This window comes from Prionailurus viverrinus, chromosome D1 (genome assembly GCF_022837055.1).
Source record: "Prionailurus viverrinus isolate Anna chromosome D1, UM_Priviv_1.0, whole genome shotgun sequence".
In the NCBI taxonomy this organism is placed as follows: domain Eukaryota; kingdom Metazoa; phylum Chordata; class Mammalia; order Carnivora; family Felidae; genus Prionailurus; species Prionailurus viverrinus.
The window spans coordinates 55,361,577-55,376,812 of NC_062570.1; the positions used below are offsets into that span (position 1 = coordinate 55,361,577).

Genomic DNA, 15,236 nt, shown 5'->3' on the forward strand with positions numbered 1-15,236 from the left:
TGGCAGTCACAGAGGTGGTCAAGCTCCAGCACCATCAACTCTCACTGGCCTGCAGGTAAAAGTTAGATTTTATTCTAATCCGAATAAGAGGATTCCCCAGGAGGGTGAGAGAACACAGACCCTCTGTAACTTACCAAGCAGCAGTTAGGAATAGAACTGCTGATGAAACAGGACAGTGAACCTCACCTGAGGGGATGGCCCCGTGGAAACCATGTGGCCTGGGAGTTGGGAAGCTAGGCTTGCTCAGCTGGGCCACGGACAAGGCACTGCCTGACTTGAGCCTCAGTTTCCACATGCCTCAGGGGGTGGGCTCAGCGAGTCCCAAGTCCAACTCCTCACTGCTCCAGGCTCCTCCTGTTCGTCCCCATTGGAATCAACTATTTCTTGGCCACGGCTGCCGCTTTGTGGGAGGTTACGCGCGTCACAGACAGGTTAGCTCCAAACCCCAGCTTCCTCCCAGAAAAAGGAGGAAAAATTAGACGGGCTCTGGAGAGGAGAACGCACGTGTTTCCTGAGCATCTACGGTGTGGGTGTGCGGTGTGCCTGCCGGGGCTGCCTGGCTGCTTCCCGTGGGGCACCCCGTGTACCCCTTCCGTCCCACACCCAAACTGCGCTTCCTGACACACCCGTCAGAAGCTCTGAGTTCCAGGTCGAGGATCACCTGCCACACTGGCTCACACCGCTCTTCTCCACCTGCCCGCTACCCCTCCCACCTTTCCACTGAGAGGACGCCACCTGTCTGTCCAGACCCAGAGCAAATAACAGCCCTTCCAACCCCTCCCCGCCTCCCCTCCTTCTCCCCCGCCCCCCAGCCCCCGAAGAGCGCATTCACTGATTCAGCTCTTATTTACGGAGAGCCCACTGTGGGTCTGTCCCTTTCCAGCTCTGGGGACAGAGCCATAAACAGATGGGAAAGGCAACGTGCCTCTAGACAGAGGAGGGGAGGATGTGAAGGGAACATGGGCAGGTACCAGATTGTACAGGGCATAACCACAGACAGGAATTGGACTTTTTTTTAGGTATGACAGAGAGCCACTGAGGGTTTAAGCCGGAGAATGGCATGATGAATTTACATTTTCAAAACCTCACTCTGGCTGTTGTGTGGAGAACGGAGGCATCCCACCAGGCCCCGGGGCCAGCACCACTTGGGGTGACCGCCATCTGTGTGACCCTTTGCCACTAGCATGCAGCCCCCGAGGACCGGGCTGGGTCTGTCTCCTCTGTGACTCCCTAGAGTCAGAGTCTAATACAGAAAAACAGAATTTGTCTCTCGATGGGAGAGTGTGTGTGTATGTAAGAGAGAGAGCATGTGACAGAGGGTGTGTGAGAAAGAATGAAGAATGTATAGCATGAGAAAGAAAGAGACCAAGACAGACAGACAGACAGACACTAACCGCTGGCGGCCAGGCTAGCCAGGACATTGCCCCATGCTAACTCACAATACACCCACAACGGGCCAGGTAGGAAGTGAGATGCTTCCCTATGATTATCTCACTGACAGCCCTCAGGCAGAAGATTCCATTTCCACTTCATCTCCTCACAGAGGTCAAGAAGCTTGTCCAAATTCACCCAGCTGTTTTGTAGTAAAACCCGGAATGAAGCCCAAGTCTGACAAATTCCAAATCCAGGACTCTTTCTGGACATCTCTCTGAACCCAGTTCTGTGAGCAAAACAGGAAACCCTGACAGGACCCTGGTCTTGGATGGCTTGTGGGCCAAGGGGCAAGCTAAGAGTTTCAGCCGAGGGCAGCTGGGGGTCAGAGGTTGCCCCCAACCCAGCACAGAGCCTGGCACACAGGAGATATGCCCCACTCCGGGAACAGAGGAGAACCGGAAATAAAAGACTTCGTGTGAGTGGGAAATGGGGGCTCAGAGAGGCTGAGCAGAGAGCTCAGGCCTACAGGAAACAGGCAACTAGAACTCTCCTAACCAAGGACTGTCACAAGGAGGGCAGTGGCTTAACTTTTTCTCTGCTCTAGGTCTCAACTGGAGGAAAAAGGAGAAAATGGCAGCCAACTGGCCTCAGGGAGAATTGTGAGGCCTGAGAACCTGTCTGAGAGGAGAAGTTCCTGGTCCCAGGAAAAGTTCTTGGGGCATCAGAATGCAGGTGGGTTCAAAGTCTTCATTTTACAGATGAGGAAACTGAGGCCCAAAGAGACAAAGGAACTTGGCCACAGTCACTCATCAAATCAGTGACTGATAAAGACTCTGAGCATCTGCAGAGCAGCCTGAACCAAAAACAAGGTGAGGGAAGGAAGACGGAAAAGAAAGGAGATTTGGGGTGGGGGGTGGGGGGTACAGGAAGGGGAAGGAGAGGAAAGGGGCACTGGGCCCCAGTCTTACATCACCAGCCCTTCTTGTCCCCAGATTCCAGGCACTCACGCCTGACCTGGTCCCACTCATACCACTCCACTGTGACAGGCGCCCCACTAGAGACTTCACCTTGAACCCACATTCCCATTTGGGATGTGCAAAAGCTCCCGACGCAAGGAGGGGCTGGCTGGGGCCAAGTTCACTCTGGGAGTCAGGGAAGGCATGAGGCGCCCGGGTGGGGGTGGGGCTGGGGTGGGGGTCTGTCTGCACAAACCCTGGTGCTCTGCCACCCATTGCCGCTCATCCCGTTTCTGCCAGGCGGGGAAACAGAGGCACGGGGCGGGATTCCCAGGGTGCAACCTCCCCCTCCCCGCGCAGGCCTCACCGGCAGGACCGCGTAGGTCTTCAACGCATGGTTCAGGCTGCGAACCAGGGCCCACTTGCCCTGCGGCTTGGCGCGCGCCTCGGCGCGGTCGGAGGGGTCGGCGGGATCGGAGGGCTCTGCGGGGTCGGCAGGGGGCTCCATGGCGCGGTCGGTCCTGCGGCGGCTCCGCTCCGGCTCCCTAATTCACCTAATCCCGTGCGCACCGCAGCCGGGAACCCTAAACCCGGCCATCTGCTGCGTGCCCATGGCAACGGCGGCTTAGGTGACGCCCGCGGGAACGGGGAGGGGGCGCGCTCACCGCCCTGGCCCGTCTCCTCGGGACCCCCAACACCTCATCACTGTGGGGGGATTCGCAGCCGGCTTCACCGAGACCGCAGCGTGTAGCGCCGCAGAGCCGAGCTGCGGACCTTAGCATCCACCGGGCACCTGGAAACTCAATCTGTAGGTTTTCTTTGGAAAGGAACGTGGGGACGTTATGGAGTGGAACGCAATAAACTTCATAATTTTTAAGACGGACGGGAAGGTGCCTGAGAGATCCTACTAGCTCACTGGCTACCTCTGGAAAGGGAGGGCAGGTAAAACTCTTCCTAAGGTTAGGGATGTGGGACTTAGGGGAGAAAAGCTTCCCAACAGTCTGTCTCCGGTCTTCCTCACCCAGCTTGGAGGCCAGCCAGCTGGTAATCTGCAGAAGGCAGAAGAGGCACCTGGGAAGGGTGTCCCCTGGTTCTCCAGGACAGTGGGCGCCAAGCTGGGCTCCTATGTCCTGGCAGCCACGTGGGACTGGGCACCTGGCTTGGGTCCATGCTGGGCGGTGAGCCACCATCCTGTCCGGCAGGCACAGGCCCTGGGACTCTGCCTCCACTCCTTCTCCCCTCTTCTTAACTTCTGTTTTCTTCCTCCCCTTTCTCCTCTCTCTTCAAGCCCTACTGTTCCCATATTTGGCCCTTGGCATTATCTAGAATCCTGGAAGCCTAACTGTCCCACAAAAACACGGCAGGGAGAAGGGGGAATGGCAAGGAAGGAGACAGTGATGCCTCACACAGAACTCAGAGCTGCCCCACTGGATCTGGGCTTCCTTCTACCCCAACCCCCTATCCGGGCCTCAGGGACCCAGCCCTCTGCCACCCCACACAAAGCTGATGGGCTGCAGCGATTCCATCTACCTCCTATGCCCTCCCAGGGACCGTGCCCTTAGGAGGGATCCTTCCCCCAGTCAAGCACAGAATAAGCACACGTACCCCTGCCCACCCACCCACAGGAGTCCATGGGAGAAGGGCCCTTCAGACACAGGACAGTGCCAGGGATAGGTTTCCAGGCATCCTTCCATTTGTCCATTTACCCAGGCTTCACAGGCTCAGACTAAAGCTTAGGGGACACCATCCTCGCAAGTCCAGGCCCGGGAATGGACCAGATCCAGACCCAGATAAGGATAGTGCCACCAGATGAGGGACGGATTAGTCCTGGAGAGACAGGACAGCCTGGCCACTAAGCTGTTGGACTCGGGACCCAGACGGCTTAGGTTCAACCCTGGCTAGGCCCCTCAAGCCGTGTAACCTGGGGCAAGTTCCTCAACCTGTATGTGCCTTTGTTTCCACATCTGTGGGATGACAAGATAACAGTACCTCGTGAGTTGCTTGTGAGGATTGAAAAGGTTTATGTGTGTAACTCGCTCAGATTGGTTCCTGTTTAAAAAAAAAAAAATGGCCGCATGAGTGTTGGTTCTTATTAACTGAGCAAGTCACGTTAGGGGTGGTACCTGGGCGTTATGATGTCAGGCAGACATGAGAGGGAAGAGCACATCACAGAGAAGCAGAGGGAAGAAGGAAGAGATGGTAAATCAGGTCTGGTGGATGGAGAGAGGCCTCCTCAGGGAGACCCAGCAAGTACTCAGAGCCTGGCCCTGCCTGGTCCAGAGCCACTGCTCAACCCCATGCACCCAGGCCACCCCTAGCTGAAGCCTGGGATTGGGCCCCTTCCCCGCAGGCAGCCTGCACACCAGGTCTGGGAAGTAAGTCTGATACCCCTGTGACCCACTCTGGCATCAGCAGATCCTCTCCCAGAACCAGGGCTCACTGCTGTTCCAGCCTCATCTCTTGCTTCCCTGAACACACAGGATAGGGTCTCCCTATCCTCACTTTTTTAAGTTCCAACAGGGAGCTTGAACTCACAACCCTGAGATCGAGACCTGAGATCAAGAGTCGCTTAACTGACAGAGCCACCCAGGCACCCCTCCTCACTTTTGCTTGTGCCAAGCCCTCTGCCAGAAATGCTTCACCTCACGATCCTCTTCCCTTCTGCCACCCAGCCACCCAGGCTCCACAGAGACTCGGGCCACCTGTCCTTAATATCCCCTCTCCACTACCCTCTTTTCTGTACTTCCTTAGTGCCTCACACAAACGCATGGTGCTGCCCTCACCCCGCCATACCCCCCCATCCAGTCCAGCTCTGGCCAGATGGGGAGACTGATGTTCAGCGGGGGTGGAGGGACTACCCAACAATTGACAGCAAGGTGGGTCAAAAAGCTTCCATTTAGTAACTGTGCCAACTGTCACGAGCAAGTGACGTCAGGGAAAATGGTAAAGAAGAAACTCAAGAACTCATCCCTTTACAAAAATACGAAAAAATGTGGTAAAAAAAAGTCAGAATCAACAATACTAGAACCCTGGAAAATCATCAAATGTTTATAGTAACCAACCGAACATTTACTAAAGAGAAAGGTGGCTGAAACCCAGCAGGAGAACTTTGTGGGGTTTTAACCTCCCCTCCCCCCCGCACCTCTCTGTGGCAATCTCGAAGATGGAAGCCTGTATCCCTGGTGTGGGATCTTAGGGCCTGATGGGGCAGAACAGACCCCTTATCTAAGAATTATGGTTCTTCTAACAAGTCTGGGAGCTCCCTAAAGGAATAATGCCAAGGGCTTGCCTTTATTTCTCTAGCTTGGAACTCCCCGCAGGGTGGAGGAGTAGGTAGGGAGGGTTTTGGTCAAAAACATTCAGAGACCAATCAACGAGACCACTGCTATGTGGGGTGGGGTGGGGTGGGGTGGGGGGAGGGAGAAGCATGGAAATAGTCAGTTGGAACAAACAATAGACACTCCAAAAAGCCTGCAGGAAAGCCAGGGGAATAAGGGTTTTGAAAAGCTCTTGCATACAGTAGGGAATCTAGAACACCTCATGTGGAGGGTTGGAAGAACGTTCAGAAAAAGCCCAAGAACACCCTAAGCTCTCACTTCAAACTGACCCTCAAGCTCCATTTAGACAGGAAGTGATCTGCCTAAGGCCTAAGCATTGAAGGCATGCTGAGCGCGCGCGCGCGCACACACAGCCCAGCTGCAGGACTGAAAGTAATTTTGTTTTGTTTTTGGCTCTAGGAGTTTTCAAAATTTCAGTGACCACACACAACAAAGAATACACTCTTCATAAAGATAGTTTTGAAAGGTCATTAAACAAAACTATAACTCACAAGAAGCAACAAGACACTGGAGACAGAGGGAGAGAGAAGAATCAGACTTCCAGAGATATCACATTACGTTTAAAAATTTTTTTTGGTGTTTTACTTATTCTTGAGAGAGAGTGACAGAGAGACAGAGCACGAGTGGGGGAGGGGCAGGGCGAGAGAAGGACACAGAATCTGAAGCAGGCTCCAGACTCTGAGCTGTCAGCACACAGCCTGACGCGGGGCTCGAACCCACAAGTCATGAGATCATCACCTGAGCCAAAGTTGGACACCCAACCAAGCCACCCAGGCGTCCCATCACATTATTTTTTAAATGTCTGGTTTTCAACCAAAGATTATGAGGCATGCAAAGAAACAAGTATGGCCCATTCACAGGTAAAAAGCAAACAATAGAAACTTTCCCTGAGGAAGCTCAGACATTGGACTTCATAGACAAAGGTTTTTATCAACTATCTGAAGTACACTCAAAGAACAGAGGGAAACCAGAACATCTCACCAAATACAGAGTATCCATAAAGAGGTAAAAATGATTAAAAGTGACCAAATACAACATTAGCAATTGAAAAGTGCAATAGCCTATATGAAAAATTCACTAGAGGCATTCAACAGCAGATTTGAACAGACAGAAGGAAGAATCAGTAAACTTGAAGATAGGTTCATTAGATTATCCAGTCTGGGGACAGGAAGAAAAAAAAAAAAGGACTAGGAAAAATGAGCAGAACCCGAGAAACCTGTGTGACATTAGGTGGCCCAACATGTGCATGATGGGAATCATCATCATACATTTCATGTATGCAAAGGGAGGACAAGAGAAAGAGGCAAAAACAATATGTGAAGAAATAATGATCAAAAACTTCCCAAACTTGATGAAAGATACAAATCTACAGCCAAATAGATCAATAAATTCCAAGTAGGATGAACTCAAAAAGAACCACATTGAGTCCCGGCCATAACCATCAGACAACAACAACCACAAAAATAAAAGGCACCCGAATTGCCAAGGAAGAGGTAAAATTGTCACAATTTGCAGACGGCGTGATACCATATACAGAAAACCCCAAGGACTCTACCAAAAAAACTACTAGAACTGAAAAATGAATCCAGTAAGGTCGCAGGGTACAAAAATCAATACAGAAATCTGTTGCCTTTCTATACAACAACAATAATGAAGCAGCAACAAGAGAAATTAAGAAAACAATCCCTTTTACAATTGCACCCAGAATAATAAAATACCTAAGAATAAACTTAACCAAGGAGGTGAAAGACCTGTACTCTGAAAACTGTAAAACACTGATGAAGGAAGTTAAAGACAGTGCAAAGAAATGGAAAAACATTCCACACTCATGGGTTTGAAGAACAGATATTGTCATAAAATGTCAGTACTGCCCAAAGCAATCTACACGTTTAATGCAATCCCTATTAAAATACCAACAGCATTTTTCACAGAACTAGAATAATCCTAAAATTTGTATGGAACTACAAACGACCCCAATAGCCAAAGTACCTGGGAAAAAGAGAAACAAAACTGGAGGGATCCCAATTCTACACTCGATCTTAGCCAAAAGGCCGAGAAGCGATGAAGGTATCCCAATTCTAGACTTCAGGTTATATTACAAAGCTGTCGTGGCCAAAACAGTATGCTACTGGCACAGAAATAGACACATCAATAGAACAGGATAGAAAGCCCGGAAATAAACCCATAAGTATATGGTCAATTAATCTTTGACAAGGAAAATATGTAATGGGGAAAAGGTGGGCTCTTCAACAAATGGTGTTGGGAAAATTGGACAGCCACAGAAAAAAGAATGGAATTGGACCACTTTCTTACACCACACGCAAAAATCAACTCAAAATGCATTCAGGACCTAAATGTGAGACCTAAAACCACAAAAATCCTAGAGGAGATCCCAGGCCATAATTTATTTGACATTGGTCATAGCAACATCTTTCTAGATAGGTCTCCTGAGGCAAGGGAAACAAAAGCAAAAACCAACTATTGGCACATCAAAATAAAAATTTTCTGCACCGCAAAGACAAAAAAAAAGACCCACATTGAGGCACATTAAAAATCAAATGGTCAAAAGACAAAATAAGAGAGACTCATTGCATACAAAGGATCTTCAATATGAATAATAGCTGATTTCTCAACAGAAATCATGGAAGCCAGAAGGCAGTGAGATGATATATTTAAAGTACGGAAAGGAAAAACAAATGTAAGAATTCAATATCTGATAATAACCAACAGAACTAAAAGGCAACCTATAGAATGGGAGAAGATATTTGCTGAGGACATATCCAATAAAGAGTTAGTATCCGAAATATTTAAAGAACCTATACAACTCAACACCAAAACCCAAATCAAAACCTGATAAAAAAATGGGCAGAAAAGATGAACAGACATTTCTCCAAAGGAGATATCCAGATGGCCAACAGACATGAAAAGATGCTCAACATCACTCATCATCAGGGAGATGCAAATCAAAACCATAATGAGCTATCACCTCACGTCTGTCAGAATGGCTAATATCAAAAACACAAGAAACAAGCATTGGCGAGGATGTGGAGAAAAAGGAACCCGCATGCACTGTTGGAGGGAATGCAAACTGGTGCAGCCACTGTGGAAGACAGTATGGAGGTTCCTCAAGTGAAAATAGTACTTCCCTATGATCCAGTAGTCACACTACCAGGGATTTACTCAAAGAATACGAAAATACCAATTTGAAGGGATACATGCATTCCTATGTTCACTACAGTATTATTTAAGATAGCCAAACTATGGGAGCATCCCAAGTGTCTATCAATAGAGGAATGGATAAACATGGGGTGTGTGTATATATACATATATGTGTGTATATATACATATATGTGTGTATATATAAATGTACACACAACACAATGGAATATTAGCCACAAAGAAAAGAATGAAATCTTGCCATTCACAGCAAGATAGATGGATCTAGAGAGTATACTGCTAAGCAAAATAAGTCCATCAGGAAAGACAAACACCATATGCTTTCATATGTGGGATTTAAGAAACAAATGAATAAGGGGGGGGCGGGGAAGAAACAAACCAAGAAACAGACACTTAATTATAGAGAGCAAAGGGATTGTTACCAGAGGGGAGGGAGGGGGGTAGGGGTAGGGGTGAAATAGGTGACGGGGATTAAAAGTACACGTATCCTGATGCGCACCAAGAAACATATGCAATTGTTGGATCATAGCGTCATACACCTGAAACTAATATAGCACTGCATGTTAACTACACTGGAATTAAAATTAAAAAAAAAAATTCAATATCTGGCAAAACGATCCTTCGGAAACGACAGAGAAACTAAGACATTCTCAAGTAAACAAAAGCTGAGGGAGCTTGTTGCTAGTAGTCCTGCCTACAAGAAATGCTAAAAGGAGTCTTTTCAGGCTAAAATTTATGGGCACTTGAAAGTAACTCAAAGCAAAGAAATAGAGAACTCCAATAAAGGTAATTTTACAAAAGTATATTTACATAGGCAAATATAAAACCCAGCAAGGGGCGCCTGGGTGCCTTAGTCGGTTAAGCTCCCAACTTCAGCTCAGGTCATGATCTTGCGGTTCCTGGGTTTAAGCCCCGCGTCGGGCTCTGTGCTGACAGCTCAGCGCCTGGAGCCTGCCTCAGATTCTGTGTTTCCCTCTCTCTCTGTCTCTCCCCCATTTGCACTCTGTCTCTCTTGCTCTCAAAAATACAAGAAAAAAATTTTTAAGCCAGCATTATTGTTATTTTGGTTTGTAACTCCTTTTTTTCCCTATATGATTTAAAAGACAAATGCAGAAAACAATAATTATAAATCTATGTGAATGGGCACACCGTGTATAAAGATGTAATTTATGACAGTAACAGTACGAAAAAAGAAGGGTGACAGAGCTGTACAAAAGCAGCATTTTTATGTACCATTGAAGCTAAGTTGTTATTAACTACCACTAGATTGTTAGAAATTTAACATATTAATCGTATACCCCCAGGGTAACCACTAGAATATATATGTATGGAAATGATAAGGGAATCAAGAGTACACTGGGGGGGGCGCCTGGGTGGCTCAGTCGGTTAAGCGTCTGACTTCAGCCTGGGTCCATGAGTTCGAGCCCCGCGTAGGGCTCTGGGCTAACGGCTCAGAGCCTGGAGCCTGCTTCCAATTCTGTGTCTCCCTCTCTCTCTGCCCCTCCCCCGTTCATGCTCTGTCTCTCTCTGTCTCAAAAATAAATAAACGTTAAAAAAATCCACAATATTTATAAAAGAGTACACTGGGGGGAAAAAATCAAACACAAGAGAAGGCAGTAATAGAGGAATCCGAGGAGTGGGGGAGAGGGGGAGAAAGGGCCTATAGGAAAACATAACAAAATGGCAAAAGTCTTTATATGGAAACAAATTAAACCCTTCAATTAAAAGGCAGAGGTTGGGAGCACCTGGGTGGCTCAGTCAGTTGGGCATCTGAGTTTGGATCAGGTTATGATCTCACGGTTTGTGAGTTCAAGTCCCATGTTGGGCTCTGTGCTGATAGCTCAGAGCCTGGAGCCTGTTTCAGATTCTGTGTCTCCCTCTCTCTCTGCCCCTTCCCTGCTCACACTCAGTCTCTCCCTGTCTCAAAAATAAATAAATGTTTAAAAAAATTAAAAAAAAAAAAAGGTAGAGGTTGGCAGCATAGGCTAAAAAAAAAAACCTCATGATCCAACTATATGCTATCTACAGAAGACTCACTTTAGATCCAAAAACACAAAGAGATTAAAGGTGAAAAGATAGAAAAATATATTCCATGCAAACAGGAACCAAAAAAGAGCCGGGGTGGCTAGAGCATCAGACAAAATAGACTTGAAATCATTAGAACACTGTTGTAAGAGACAAAGCAGGACATTATATTCTAATAAAAGGGTCAATCCAACTGTTATCAACAGCCCACAAATTTATCTTCAAACCTCCCTGTGCTTATGAATCCGGGCAAAGTACATTCAGTCCCTACTCGGGATCCACCAGGGAGCCGGAAATTGTATCATATTGAAGCATGGCAGCCCTCCCTGAGGTCCTTAAAAGAGTGTCATATGCACCACACATCTCTGGGTTCTTGCAAGCACCAGCTGGCTTTGCAACCTGGGCCTGTCCCCGCACCCCCCCTCCGGAGACTTCAGTCCCCCATCTGTGTGCGAGGGGCTACTGCAACAGCCTCAGCACCTTCCCTGGTGCCGCCCCCCACCCCATCCACCATCAGAGGCAGGGCAAAAGCCTCCCCCCTCCCCAGGTTCCCCACCACCCCCACTCCACCCCAGGACTCCTGCTGTTACAGTTCCCCTCAAAGGTGCCCTTGCCATGTTTCAAGCCACCTCCCACTGCCGTCTGGTAACTGCTCCAGGACAGGGAGCAATTTATCTCTGCATCCTTTGTGCCCAGCCTGGTACAGAGAATGGGCTCAGTGCCACGTTGCTGGGTGGGTGTGTGAGAACGTGGCTGGAGGGGAGGCAGTTTCTGATATGCCAGGAATCTCCAGGCACCCCCACCCAATCCACACGACGGGTCTGCCCAGACCTCCTCAGGGTCCCTAGGAAAGAGCCTGTGTTCTGCAAACGCCACCCCACAGGGCAGTCTGAACTCTCCTTCCCCAAGTCCTGTGCCTGTTCCTTGTATCATACACCCTGCACAGCAGCCCCCTCTCAGGGTCTCCTCTCCTACCTGCCACCCTCTCACTTTGGTGGCTCCCTCCCCTGTCCTGACGTGTCCCAGCTTATATCTAAATGGCCCTCTCTGGGCTTCAGTTTCTTCACCTGTGACGTGGACAGGACAATCCCTACCCTCATCGCCTTATGCCAATAAAAGGAGATCACATATAGAGACTGCCCGGCACGTACTGGGACCAGTGTGGATGCTACTTTTGAAGAATTTTAACCCTCAATAAATAAATGTTTTCATGAGTAAAGAAATTTGGATTCTTCTCCCATGTTTATACAGAGGTTTCCTCTACCTGGGACCCTATGGGGTCTCAGAACGGCTGGGATGATGGAGGAAGAGAGGGAGGAACAAATCTCGGTCACCGATCTTTCCCACATGGGGAAAGATCCATCATGTCCTTCAAGGTCTCCTGAGATTTTTGTACCAAATAAAGTGAGAGAGAGAGAGAGAGAGAGAGAGAGAGAGAGAGAGAGAGAGAGAAAGAGAGAAACAGGGAATTCTCATGCACAGGAACATTACCAACATGATCTCATTGGTTGTCATCATGGCAGCTAACCATCCCTGAGCGCGCTTCCGTCAGACTAAGCATTGTATATGCACCGGGACATTTCATTCTCAAGCTTTCCTCTGAGGTGGGCACTACTGTCTGCCTAGCTCCTCAGGCCAAGTGAGGGTGTCCTAACAGTCATTCCTTCTTTTTTTTTTTTTTTAACATTTTTTTATTTTTGAGACACAGAGAGACAGAGCATGAACGGGGGAGGGTCAGAGAGAGAGAGACACAGAATCTGAAACAGGCTCCAGGCTCTGAGCTGTCAGCACAGAGCCCGACGCGGGGCTCGAACTCACGGACCGCGAGATCATGACCTGAGCCGAAGTCGGACACTTAACCGACTGAGCCACCCAGGCGCCCCCAGTCATTCCTTCTTTAGCGCACAGCCTCATCTGAGTGGGCTGGTGCCAGGGCTGAGGGGCTGAGGAGATCGTGGGGAGCAGGACGAGGGCTGCCCCCCACTTCCAGGCTCACCTGGAGGCCTCAGGTAAGCCGAGGAAAAAGATGGAGTATGATCAGACTCTACCGTGGGCAGAGCAGGGAAGCCTCCAGAAGGGAACAGCGGCCACCTGAAGGCCTGAGGAGAAGGCAGCCAGGAAAACGGGGAAGCGAAGTGCTCAGGGCAGGCAGACCTGATGGGGGAGAGAGAACCGGGGTCTCTCAGGATGGGAGGGAGAGGCAGGAGGAAGGGAGGAGAGAGGCGGGCTTGAGAGGCAGGTGAAGGAAGCAGCACATTGCATTTTATCTTCGCAACAACCATCCGAGGAAAGAGGGTTTCCCCCCACCCCTCGTTTTACAGGTGAGGAAACGGAGGCTCAGGAAGGCCGAAGAACATGCCCCAGGTCTGTCTGCTCATCAAAAGTGAAGCCCAAACGGGAGCCCAGGTGGGTGGGCTGTGCCCGTGCACCTGCATAGCTGGCTGGATGCCAGAGCTGGGACCCTTCTCGGGAGCAAAGCAGTAACAGAAATGTACTCTCTGTGTGAGGGGTGGGCAGAGCCGGCATTTACCTGCCGACACCTTTCTCCCACAGGGGAGGATCAGCCCGCATTCAGAGAGAGGAATGGGGGAGGGGGCGCGGTCAGCCCGAGGCCTGCCTCACAAGCTTCCTAAGGGAGAATCCCCCTGGGAGCTGTGGGTGGCCCAGGCCGCCCCTCCGGGGACTGTAAATGCCCCCGCCCACCCAGCCCTGCCTGCAGTCAAGGCCCTGGCACCAGCAAATGCTCAGAGACAATGACTTTCCTTCTCTTGTTGGCTCTGGCCATGGCGGGCAGGCCTTTGAACAGGCTGTTAAGCCAAGGGGCTCTAGAGGGGGTCTCCTCCAGCCCTGGGATGGAAGACCATCTATTCTTTTTTTTTTTTTTAATTTATGAAATTTATTGTCAAATTGGTTTCCATACAACACCCAGTGCTCATCCCAAAAGATGCCCTCTTCAATACCCATCACCCACCCTCCCCTCCCTCCCAGCCCCCATCTGCCCTCAGTTTGTTCTCAGGTTTTTTTTTGGTTTTTTTTGTTTAATTTTTTTTCAACGTTTATTTATTTTTGGGACAGAGAGAGACAGAGCATGAACGGGGGAGGGGCAGAGAGAGAGGGAGACACAGAATCGGAAACAGGCTCCAGGCTCTGAGCCATCAGCCCAGAGCCTGACGCGGGGCTCGAACTCACGGACCGCGAGATCGTGACCTGAGCTGAAGTCGGACGCTTAACTGACTGCACCACCCAGGCGCCCCAGTTTGTTCTCAGTTTTTAACAGTCTCTTATGCTTTGGCTCTCTCCCGCTCTAACCTCTCTTTTTTTTTTTCCCCCTCCCCCTCCCCCATGGGTTCCTGTCAAGTTTCTCAGGATCCACATAAGAGTGAAAACATATGGTATCTGTCTTTCTCTGTATGGCTTATTTCACTTAGCATCACACTCTCCAGTTCATTCTACGTTGCTACAAAGGGCCATATTTCATTCTTTCTCATTGCCCTGTAGTACTCCATTGTGTATATAAACCACAATTTCTTTATCCATTCATCAGTTGATGGACATTTAGGCTCTTTCCATAATTTGGCTATTGTTGAGAGTGCTGCTATAAACATTGGGGTACAAGTGCCCCTATGCATCAGTACTCCTGTATCCCTTGGGTAAATTCCTAGCAGTGCTACTGCTGGAAGACCATCTATTCGGATTCTCCCTGCTGGAAACCAGAAACCTGACTACTCTTACACACACACACACACACACACACACACACACACACACAGCTGCAGGACAAAGCTGCCCGCTGGCCTCTGACGGGCCTGGAGGATGTGGAGCTGCTGGCCAAGCCCCCGAGGCACACACTCCCACCAGCCCTAGGGCTTGGTGCCAGACCGACCTGGCTCAGGGCCCACATTCCTGGCTGTGGAGACCAGGAGCTCATTAGAGCCTCAGGCTGATCACGGGGAAGGGCTGAGGGTCAGGGACCATTGTGGCCCTGGGAAGGAAAGGGGGCTGGAGGATTCAGCCGGGCACAGCACCTCTGTTTCTCTCCATATTACCCCCGGGAGCTCCGGCTCCCACCAGGTCATCCCCCACTCACTGCTCCCCAGTCAGGTTCAAGACCCTTCCTGGTCTGGCTTCACAGACTGACCAACTTCCTATTCCCTGTCCCCAAAGGCTTTCCCACATTTGGGCCTTTGCACATGCCTAGGAACTCGGAGATGTACGTAAATAAGTAATCTCTATCCAGTAGGGTGAGTGTAGTGAGAAAGGGAAGCCCCAGCAGACACATCAGAGGGAGCAGTTCTAGACTGGGCCTGCGAGAGTCAGGGAGTTTCACAGCTGGGTTTTGAAGCATAGATAGGAGGTTTCTAAGAGG

The 15,236-nt window shown here is 49.7% G+C and overlaps 1 protein-coding gene across 3 annotated transcripts in view; it reads right to left on the reverse strand.

The window, feature by feature from the left end:
- The window catches only part of MYO7A (myosin VIIA), an 85,121-nt gene that overhangs the window by 67,280 nt on the left and 2,605 nt on the right, over positions 1 to 15,236 (reverse strand). For 2 of the 3 annotated variants that reach the window (XM_047878444.1, XM_047878443.1), the window contains exon 1: positions 2,698 to 3,108. The exons of the other annotated variant lie outside the window; for it this stretch is intronic. In XM_047878444.1, the coding sequence (XP_047734400.1) occupies positions 2,698 to 2,838 (141 nt within the window). In that variant the 5' untranslated portion in view covers positions 2,839 to 3,108. Of the gene's footprint in view, positions 1 to 2,697; positions 3,109 to 15,236 lie in introns of those variants that run through there. 3 annotated transcript variants of the gene reach the window in all.